We start from the raw sequence: 11,250 nt of genomic DNA, 5'->3' as shown, positions 1-11,250 counted from the left end.
TTCCCCAGTCCGTTCCGTTCCATTCACGCAACCTTTGAGGCTAAACATTACCCCCCAGCGGCTGGTGTTGGTAATGCATGGATTTGTGAGTCAAAACCATAGGGTCAAAAAACCAGTCTATGGTCAAATACATTAATACACACAAAACCACAACTAGTTTTTCCTGATGGAGAGTTGACCAGACCTTGTACCAAAACAAATATAAAGCACATCATTGTTTTCAGTACATACGTTTGCTTTGGCCTTATATTGTTTTTAGACTTTAGGTTTTAGGTAGGGCAACATTTAGACTGTAGGTTTAGGTAGGGCAACATGGAAACAAGTTTTATCAATGAAAAGCTAGTCAGTTCTGTTGAATGGATTAATCTGTCACTAGCCAGCAACACAGATGCTAAATGCTATCTGGCATCGAGAGTTGCATACCAACCATTAAGCCCATTCATCCAACAGAAAAGTCCTATCTTTAATTAAATTAAATGTTAAACTCACCAACATTGCAGCTGTATGGGAAGATGCAATCTTTCAAACACAGGAGTTTAACTTAGTTAGGACTTGAATGGGCTGTTAAAGGGTTGGTATGGCAACTGTAGATACCAGATAGCATTATATATACACTTGAGGCTAGATAGTATTGTTGCTAAAGTGGAAATACAATTTATTTCAAATAAAAAATTCAGACCCGTCTGAAGTGAGTGGTGCTGTACTGTACTTGTGCTGTACTTGTGCTGTGCTGTACTGTACTGTACTGTACTGTAGAAGCCATCCTCCCTGGTCGTCTGTGTTAGGCTGTGCAACAGTGACACTTGGTGAACAAACGCTAGAACGCTATTTTCATGCTAGGATGGACAGACCCAGGGACACACAGCTGTCTATAGGAGTGGTTGCACCACTCTAAAAATATGTATACCGTCCTGTCCTTGCAGAATGACAATATATACACTTGAAATTATCTATAGTTTAGATGTCACTATTTGGCATTCAAAATGTTATTATACATTTACATCTTTTGCATCTATAGACACAAAATCTAAATTCCAACAAATTCCCAACATCTGATTTCTGCAACAGAATTACTGAGCACCTCTTCACTCTTTTTATTTTTTTAAGTCATGGGAACGTATTATACTGCATGTCATGTCTACAGATTAAATAAACACATAACGCTGTAGTATACAGAAGTACTAAACTGCAGGTGATCTACAAACCTGCCTGTCCTTATCTTCTCTATAGCCGCCATATAACTTTCATCCCATTGGATATCGTCATCTAATGACATGAAATGGCACAGGCACGCAGACAAGAAAATCATGTCAAGATTGTGTTTGTTTACCATTGTCCTTTGAGACGCAATGATTAAATTAGAATGCAAAGCAAACACATTTAATGAAAGGTGTTCATATGCTGATGAGGAAATTGCACGATACAAAACATAATATACAATACAATAATAATTACAATTTCTATCTGATGCAATCAGATATTTTGGGGGACAACCACATAATTGCAGCTGAACAAAGCAAAACACCCACAGAGCTGAAATGTAAGCAGTTCAGAGATTAGATTGAAACTGATAACACTGTTCCCTGGAACACAAACACTGCTGCTGGGGTGTGCGACTTAGTTCTACTCAGCATTTTCCACATTTCCATGCTCCAGCACAAGTCCAGTGGCTGCCAGTCTAATCTCTGCTTCATCAGATGCTCCTGTGCGTTTCTGGGGGGGCATCAATTGTTTTGTTTCTTCCACTATGTCATTAGGGTTGGGATCCTTTCCGATGTTAACGTTTATCGATTCCAGTTCCTTTTGGTTATGATTTCGGAACCATTGGTACACTGTACTACACTCTCTGAGTTATGGTGGTCCATGAAATGTAAACGTTTGCAAACCACCGGTATTGTAATTGTATAGCTGGGCAGATGTGAAGTCCAGATACCAGCTCTGATAATGTGATAAAAACCGGTTTCTGAAACAGTCCCAAATGATTTGGATCCGGTTCCCCCAGTTCCTCCGGTTTAATGGATCCCAACCCTAAATGTAATCCTCAGTTCTCAGACTCCACAGTCATTTCTTTTAACGTCCTCTGCTCCTTACGACGTCGCATTCGCTCTTTGAAATCCGCTAGCTCTTGCCTCTGCAAAAAAAATTACATAATCTTAATCAACTAACCTACAAAGCCATATGTCATTGTTGCTTTTGATGGTGTAAAAAGAGAATAAAGATATAGCACTATATATATATAGTCGCAATTTGCAACACTAGATTTTTTATAATCCATTGAAATCATTGATCCAAATTGCATTTCCGATCTGCTTGTATTAAACGTTAAACTCACCGACATTGCAACTGTAGGGAAAGCTTGAATTATCCTCTTTCAAACTGCAAAGCGTTTGTTTCATAAAAATCCACCGTAGACATGTTATGAGCTAATTTCTGTCAAGAAATGACATGCCGTGATTATTTCTAAGTGCTGGCTGGAGGGAAGCACTCTATCTTATTAAAGGGTCATGCTGTTGCTGCCTCCTGCATTATGTGCAATTTCTAAACAGGTGGTATGCAGGGCGCTTCGTCGAGCGCTTCAAAACTCCAACACTCAAAAAAGAATCACATGCACAGAATTTCTTGAGAAGAAGTAGCTCATAACATGTCTACAGTGATTTTTTTTAATGAAGCAAACGCTTTGCAGTTTGAAAGAGGATAATTCAAGCTATCCCTACAGCTGCAATGTTGGCAAGTTTAACGTTGTTTAATACAATTGATTGATTGATTGATTGAAATATTTATTAACAGTTTGTAGGATTTACAGTACATTTTAAGCACAAACTCAATACAAAGACTGTCAACTGTGAGTGGACGACCCAATTAAGCATTACACTTGTTTACAACAGGGTCCACATTGTTCAATTCATCAAAACATTTAAAGACATACAAACATTTAGAGACATACAAATAGACATTTCTATGTAGCTAAATTCATCATATGGGAAGCAAAAAAGGGAAAAGATACAATATACAGTGAGGGAAAATGGGGTGGGGGGGGTGGGGGGGGGATTCAGATTTTACAGAGGCCAGTTTCGAATTGCAGCCATCCGTAGGTGCCCTTTGAGAGCGGTTTTGAAGGAGTCAAGGGATTCACATGTCTTAATGACTGTTGGTAGGGCGTTCCACATTTTGGTGGCATAGGAGCGAAAAGAATTTAGTCCCTTGTTTGTGCCGAATCTGGGTTGTACATGGTTTGTTGTACTCCCTCTGGTGTTGTGGGTGTGGACTTCGTTTACACTAAGGAAGTATTTAGACAGGTACATGGGTATCTTGGTGGTGTATCGAATCTTGTGGACCAGACCCATTGCAAGATGCTGTACTCTGTCGTCGACCCTAAGCCATCCCAGCCTGTCAAAGTGGGCAGGGGTGAGGTGGGTTCGGGGGGTGAGGCCAAGTAGGAGCCTGACCAGTTTGTTTTGGGAGGTCTGGAGCCTTGTTTTAAGGGCCTTTGAGGCAGATCGGAAATGCAATTTGGATCAATGGAATGTCAATTGAGGGTATTAACTTAAATAATAATCACTATTATGGGTCCATAAAACATTTAGCTCTTTTGAATGCATTAATTGCATACACTATTCGGTGATATATTTTCTGCCTATTCGGGCCGAAACCGAATAGGCCGAAAATGCAGTTTTAGCCATTTTCTGCCGAATATTTTCTGCGGACGAATATTCGGTGCATCACTAAAAAATATTATTGCAGTCATGAAAAATCTCAAACTACTAAACACTGTTGGTAGGGCTTTTATATGGTCCATTGACTTTTAACTCAAGAAAGCAGCAACAAATAGCCCTGAAATCACGGCCTACATAAAAAAAAAGCCAATATAAAATAATGGTTAAAGTGGTTAAAAGCTAAAGTGACCCTGTACTGCATGTCTGTCTTGTCCCTGTCTGCGCTTTGCGTTTGTCTTGCTGGTCTGTATGTTTTTTCTTTAAAAAAACAAAACAAAATCCTATTATATATTGCTGAATCATGAGTTTTAAAATAATAAAAACAAATGATTAAAATATATATATTTTAATTATGGTCTCGTGTATATAATTCGTGGCAATTTACTGGCAAATTATTTCTTCATTATAAATTAAAAAAGAAAACTTACATTTATGTTCTCATTAGGAGGGAATATTTCTCTCTGGACATCATAACACCACCACAGAGAAAACACAAGAGAATAGAATACATGGAGAGAGCTTTGTTAATTAAAAATCACACACGTGTGAACTGAGTGGTGCAATTCCCCCCCCCCCCCCCCCCCCTCTCTCTCTCTCTCTCTATCTCTCTCTCTCATTAGAGTCACTACCTCTCTCACTCTCTCTCATTAGAGTCACTACCCCTCTCACTGTTTCTGGCGCCCCCTACTGCTATTTTTAAGTCACATACTCATGCTCACACACACAGACACACAGACACACAAACACGTACGAGGACATTGCAAGCTGGTTGTAGGAGTGGTTGCACCACTCAAAAAATAAACACAACAAACAAATTGGGCAATATTCAGTTGTGTTTCATTCAGAAGGTCTAATGCTGGTATAAAATACATCCAAGGCTAATGAACCGAATGAAATCCGACCTTTCTCTTCACTATATATTCTTCAAAGTATTCAGCTTGATTTGAGATCCAGAACATGGCAACTGGAAAGGAAAGATACACCATCATCTGTTGAGGGGAGAGGGGGGGGGACACAAGAAAGCGCTATGACTGTAGATATAAGAACCATAAGTACATGGTAATGTTAGCTTAAGTTACATCATGACCATGGCTAGCTAAGGCTAATGGCTAGTTCAAGTGGAAATACACCATTCTATTCCCTGCCAATGGAAAATGTAAAAGCCGTAATTGAAAAGAATATTTAATAACATATCATATAATCTAACCATCTAGTATTCTCACTTACTCGAAACACCTCTAATTTAACACCCGCCATGATGTTTACAACATAAAGCTTCAACTCTTCACAGCCAACCTTGGCAGCGTCTAGTGAGCTAATCTAGGGCAGCGTCTAGTGAGCTAATCTAGTGAGCTAATTTAAGACTTCCGGTGGACGATCTCTTCAAAATAAGAGTACCCTCTAGAGTATTGAAAAAAAGTTTAATTTGCACATTAAAACTACAAATTAAGCATTTAAATGATGCTATATGATGCTATAAGACACACATTATGTTTCTGTGTAAGAATAAGTAATTAAATCCTTATAATAATAATAATAAAGTTATCTAAATGGATAAATGCTATTCACTGGAGTGCATGGACTTTATAAAGTGGACACTGGACAAAAGACGGCTCCGCAAGGCAACTATCTGGACATACCCACGCGTTCGGGGAGATGTCCTATACCACACCCCACTCTCCGCTAAGCGGGAGAGGTGTAAAATTCACAGCAGCAGACCTTCTACTGGGGTCAAGGCTGACAAAAAGTACCGTTTCCGGACCCAGAATGGACACTGGACAAAAGACGGCTCCGCGAGGCAACTATCTGGACATACCCACGCGTTCGGGGAGATGTCCTGTACCACACCCCACTCTCCGCTAAGCGGGAGAGGTGTAAAATTCACAGCAGCAGACCTTCTACTGTGGTCAACGCTGAAAAAAGTACCGTTTCCGGACCCAGAATGGACACTGGACAAAGAGGCCTCCGCGAGGCAACTATCTGGACATACCCACACGTTCGGGGAGATGTCCTCTACCACACCACACTCTCCGCTAAGCGGGAGAGGTGTAAAATTCACAGCAGCAGACCTTCTACTGGGGTCAATGCTGACAAAAAGTACCGTTTCCGGACCCAGAATGGACACTGGACAAAGAGGCCTCCGCGAGGCAACTATCTGGACATACCCACACGTTCGGGGATATGTCCTCTACCACACCACACTCTCCGCTAAGCGGGAGAGGTGTAAAATTCACAGCAGCAGACCTTCTACTGGGGTCAAGGCTGACAAAAAGTACCGTTTCCGGACCCAGAATGGACACTGGACAAAAGACGGCTCCGCGAGGCAACTATCTGGACATACCCACGCGTTCGGGGAGATGTCCTGTACCACACCCCACTCTCCGCTAAGCGGGAGAGGTGTAAAATTCACAGCAGCAGACCTTCTACTGGGGTCAATGCTGACAAAAAGTACCGTTTCCGGACCCAGAATGGACACTGGACAAAGAGGCCTCCGCGAGGCAACTATCTGGACATACCCACACGTTCGGGGAGATGTCCTCTACCACACCACACTCTCCGCTAAGCGGGAGAGGTGTAAAATTCACAGCAGCAGACCTTCTACTGGGGTCAAGGCTGACAAAAAGTACCGTTTCCGGACCCAGAATGGACACTGGACAAAAGACGGCTCCGCGAGGCAACTATCTGGACATACCCACGCGTTCGGGGAGATGTCCTGTACCACACCCCACTCTCCGCTAAGCGGGAGAGGTGTAAAATTCACAGCAGCAGACCTTCTACTGTGGTCAACGCTGAAAAAAGTACCGTTTCCGGACCCAGAATGGACACTGGACAAAGAGGCCTCCGCGAGGCAACTATCTGGACATACCCACGCGTTCGGGGAGATGTCCTCTACCACACCACACTCTCCGCTAAGCGGGAGAGGTGTAAAATTCACAGCAGCAGACCTTCTACTGGGGTCAACGCTCAAAAAAGTGCTGTGCCTTGGGGCATTGACATGAAATCACTTTCTCTACGCAAGCTAAGTCAGGTCAAGGAGTTACCTCTAGCTTTGGAATGGGTGTCACTTGTGTGCGTTGATTGCATCTGTCTGTGCATTTATGCATTTGTTTGTCCTGACGAAACTTGATTATTTCTCGACTGTTTATTTTCTCGTATGACACGACATAGAAACTACTTGTGACTACTGTCTTTGTGTGCTGTCGAGCGGATGTTCTTTGCATCAGCTCAAAGGTATAGCCTGCTGTGTCATTCGATTCATTTGTCCAGATATGCCATTTATGATCTTTAAGGATGTACAATGACGCATATGGTCGAAAAATACACACATACTGGTCAAAGCATACTCATTTTGGTGGTACAGACAGGATAAATTGAACGTTTTTGGAATTTTTGTGCCAGCTCTTAACAGGAGAAGTAAGGTCTGTGGGCTGTTAATTACTTCATATGTTGATAAGCTCTTTTCCTGCTGACATGTTTCACATTGTTCAGATTGAGCAGGTAATATTTGTGCAATAGTGTCTAAGATGCCTTTTTGTGACACGTCAAGTGGCTGCACTATGAATTGTGACATGTTCTTTGTAGATGGTAAGGCCTTGTCACCACATTGAGTACAACTATACAGACTAAGACTTTTCAGGCAAAGCAGGTCATCTCCAAGGAAAGGAGACCGAAGTGTGTATTCTACAAAGCTGTTTAATATGGTGCATACTTCTGTCCTAGAACATTTCTGAGACACTAATGACACTGATGTGTTGGCTAGATTGAATTTCTCAAGTTTCCGTCTAAATGTTGAGTCCTGCGCTGCTGCTTCTTCAAGCCGTGTGTGAAATTTTTTGATAGCAGATGTCTGTTGTAGAAATGTTAGAATTGGTAATGGTATAGCTTCACACATATTGTCATTTAGACTTTCATTGCATAAAACCACATCATCATCATCTTCTTCCAAATTGTCCTCCGTTATTGTTCTGTTAATTGCTTTCAACTGTCCAGGCACAGAATGTACAGATGTCTGTATGTTTTGCTTGAACAACTGTGTGGACACCACACATAGCTACTCAACCAAACTACTAGTTTGTGTATAAAATCTAATGGGTCATTGTGCATTCCTAAGGCCAAGTAAGATGCTATTCACTAGTTGTTGAGTGACACCACAGATTGTTTTGCAATCAAATGTGTGACCTGGATTTTGAAAAAACGCTTGAATGAGAGCTGCTAAATTCCCCGGCATAGATGACAACTGAACCATCGAAGTAGGTGTCAATGGTTTCAATTTATCTTGTACTACTTGTAGATGCAGTATACCCACGCGTTCGGGGAGATGTCCTGTACCACACCCCACTCTCCGCTAAGTGGGAGAGGTGTAAAATTCACGGCAGCAGACCTTCTACTGAGGTCAACGTTCAAAAAAGTGCTGTGCCTTGGGGCATTGACAATTATTTAATTAACGAATTAAATAACCTTATTTTATTCTGAAGGCAACCGGATGTCTTAAATTAGCTAGCTCTCAGACAGGAAATTCTAAATTAGCTCATAAGACGGAGCCAAATATCTGTCTGAGAGTGGAGCCTGCCTGGCAAATTACATGGGGGGTCCTTTTTGTGGGCTTAGCCGAAAGTGGGCGTTACCAAAAGGTGGGCGTGGCCATGGCCGCCAGAAGTCTGTCAGATTTTGACAGCTTCAAATTAGTGTTAAACATAATATAACCCAATTGACTCCAGTCCTCTCTGTTTAATATATCTATAATGAAACTATATAAACTATGCATATACCATGAAGTGCTATGACTACTAGCTCTGGTCCATAGCTCTAATGCGTTTCATTTAGAGCTATGTTACTCTAAACTTCCCCGCTCGCATGAATGCAGACCAGCCTCTACTCTTTGGCGTAAATAAAAAGAACGTTTTTGCTACACATAAAAACAAAGGCGAGTTGTGTCATTAGAAAGCCTACTTTGGTAATTGGTTCTAGTTCTAGTGAACAGAAATAATAAATAAATAGACTTGGTAACCTAACTGTAGGGAGTGCAAACACATTAAAGAACCTGGGGGTTATCATCTATGAAAAGGCAACACAATGAGCAGAAAATAAAAATGAACCATGTAAATACAACAAATTGAGCAGAGCACTGCAGGGAGTTGAACCCCATTCCGGTAAACCAGAAGTACCACAACCAGTGCCTTGGTTTTTGTTTTGTTTTACGAGGTCCATTCGTTGAAATGTAAATGTTGCATTGCAACGGTAAAGTAATTTCACAATTGACATTGTAGGCAATAATTAATAACGGTATGGCACCAGGCCAAAGCCATGGGGATAGAGTATGTTTTGCACTCTGAGTGAGTGTGTGTGTGTGTGTGTGTCCGTCAGTTTGTTAACAGCTAATCTCCAGCACCATTAACCCGGTCGATGCCAAATTTTGCACACACACTCCCTGGATGCCAACGATGAACCTCTGTCCCAAATTTTCCAGAACGGCCTGTATAGCACCACACATTTTTGTATGCCCTCCGAGACTATGGACTATAGCCTTTCGCTTTTCCGCGATTTAACCTTTTTTCAAATCGTGAACAATGATGAAGAATCGCGCACTATAGCATGCCACTTAATGACCTTGGGGTCATCAAGGTCATTGATATTGATCAATAACCTTGAGCAGTATAAATGACCTTCAATAAGACTAGTAAATGACCTTGACCAGTATAAATGACCTTGACAAGTACAAATGACCTTGACCAGTATAAATGACCGTGACCAGTATAAATTACCTTCATGAGACTAGTAAATGACCTTGACCAGTATAAATGACCTTCATAAGACTAGTAAATGATCTTCACCAGTATGAATTACCTTGACCAGTATGCGGTCCGTGACCATGGACTATAGCCTTTCGCTTTTCCTTGATTTTCACCTTTTTTTTAAATCCTCAACAATGATGAAGAATCGCACACAATAGCGCGCCGCTCAATGACCTGAGACCATGGACCAATGAACCATGTAAATATAACACATTGAGCAGGGCACTGCAGGGAGTTGAATCCCGTTCCGGTAAACCAGAAGTCCGACACCAGTGCCTTAGTTTTTGTGTTGTTGTTCATTTACAGGTCCAGGTGTGCATACGCATGTGCGCCTGTGCGTGTGTAGGTGCATTTGTGCATGTCTGTGCACGCTTCAATGACCACTGTTGGACCCCATGGGGATCAAGGACCTCAGGGAGCCACCCATAATTCACAACGGTCACAGCGAACTCTGTTGCATCACAACTGGTGGCCAACAGTCGTAACCAACACCGCCACCGACCCACAGGAGAATACCATCGCACAGTGGTATCAGACCAACCACAATCAGCCAGCCCTCAAACCAAACCCTTCGACCTAGAAGAACTCGAAACTGCAATGGGAAAGTTGAAACCCGGAAAAGCAGCAGGGATTGATGACATACTGGCAGAAATTATACAGCACCTGGAACCTAACGCAAAGACCTGGCTCGTAGGGATGCTGAATACATGCATGGCACAGAAAACCATCCCTTCTGTCTGGAGAACGGCCAAAGTGGTTGCAATCCCTAAACCTGGCAAAGACCCATCATCCCCAAAGAGCTACCGACCCATTTCCCTCCTCTGCATCACCTACAAGAGAGGCTGCTACTCCAACGCCTCATGCCACTCATAGACACCAAACTGACTAAAGACCAAGCTGGTTTCCGTCCCGGCCGCTCCTGTGCTGGACAGAGCTCAACCTCACCCAACACATTGAGGATGGGTTTGAGGGAAAACAAATAACTGGAGCAGCAACTGGAGGGCGAAGCAAGCACGCAGGCAGCTTGTGCCTGCCTGCCTGCGTGCGTGCCTGCCTGCCTTCCTCATGTGGAAGCTGCGTAGTTGAGTTTGTGTGTGTCTTTCTTTTTCTGTCTTTCTTTCTTAGGACGAAGATCAAGGTAGACGCCGTTGGAAGGCTCAACACAAGCCGATGCCCCTAGAGATCCATCCCAAAGCTTCCCTCAGGGAGTCCAGCAAGCCAGCTAGCCAGCAAGCCCGCCCAGTCAGCCAACGCAGCCAGCCAGCTCCGCCAGTCAGCCAGTGTAGAAAGTCAGGCTGCCAAGCCAGCGCACATCAGCCCTTGCAGTCAACCATTGTAGCCATACCAGCCTTGCTCAGTCAGCTCAGCCAGGCCTCTCTCGAGGCCTGGCTCTCTGTCTGCCTGGCCCGGTCTGCCCCGCCCTGCCTTGCAGCAACAGAACCAGCCTTGCTGGCAAGCCAGCCAGCTCAGAATACGAGCTCAGCAAGCCAGCGCAGCTGGCAAGCACGCAGTTAGTCTAAACCAGTTTCAGACTGGCAGGCCAAGGCAGACAGACAGGAAGACCGAGGCGCCTAGGCAGGCAGACAGGCCAGGAAGGCAACAAAGTGCAGGCAGGGGGACTATCCGGCCTACGGCTGCGCTGCAAGGGTTGGAGCCTGGCCAGCTCCTGCTGGTCTAGACTGAGTGGCTGTGGCTGCACAGTAAGGCTGCGGTAACCTAGTCTGGGCTTGCTGCTGCACTGGCTT

The 11,250-nt window shown here is 43.4% G+C and overlaps 1 protein-coding gene across 1 annotated transcript in view; it reads right to left on the bottom strand.

The window, feature by feature from the left end:
- Nucleotides 1-1,364: 1,364 nt before the first annotated feature.
- The window catches only part of pet100 (PET100 cytochrome c oxidase chaperone), a 34,713-nt gene continuing 24,827 nt past the window's right edge, over nucleotides 1,365-11,250 (bottom strand). The window contains exons 2-5 of the mRNA XM_083780677.1: nucleotides 4,941-5,003; nucleotides 4,616-4,702; nucleotides 4,142-4,174; nucleotides 1,365-2,131 (exon numbers count right to left, since the gene is read on the bottom strand). Of these exons, the coding sequence (XP_083636803.1) occupies nucleotides 2,042-2,131; nucleotides 4,142-4,174; nucleotides 4,616-4,702; nucleotides 4,941-4,970 (240 nt within the window). The 5' untranslated portion in view covers nucleotides 4,971-5,003 and the 3' untranslated portion in view covers nucleotides 1,365-2,041. The remainder of the gene's footprint in view (nucleotides 2,132-4,141; nucleotides 4,175-4,615; nucleotides 4,703-4,940; nucleotides 5,004-11,250) is intronic.

This window comes from Protomyctophum parallelum (assembly GCF_964188405.1).
Source record: "Protomyctophum parallelum genome assembly, chromosome: 13".
Classification (NCBI taxonomy): Eukaryota; Metazoa; Chordata; class Actinopteri; order Myctophiformes; family Myctophidae; genus Protomyctophum; species Protomyctophum parallelum.
This window is presented reverse-complemented; position numbering and strand designations above follow the sequence as displayed.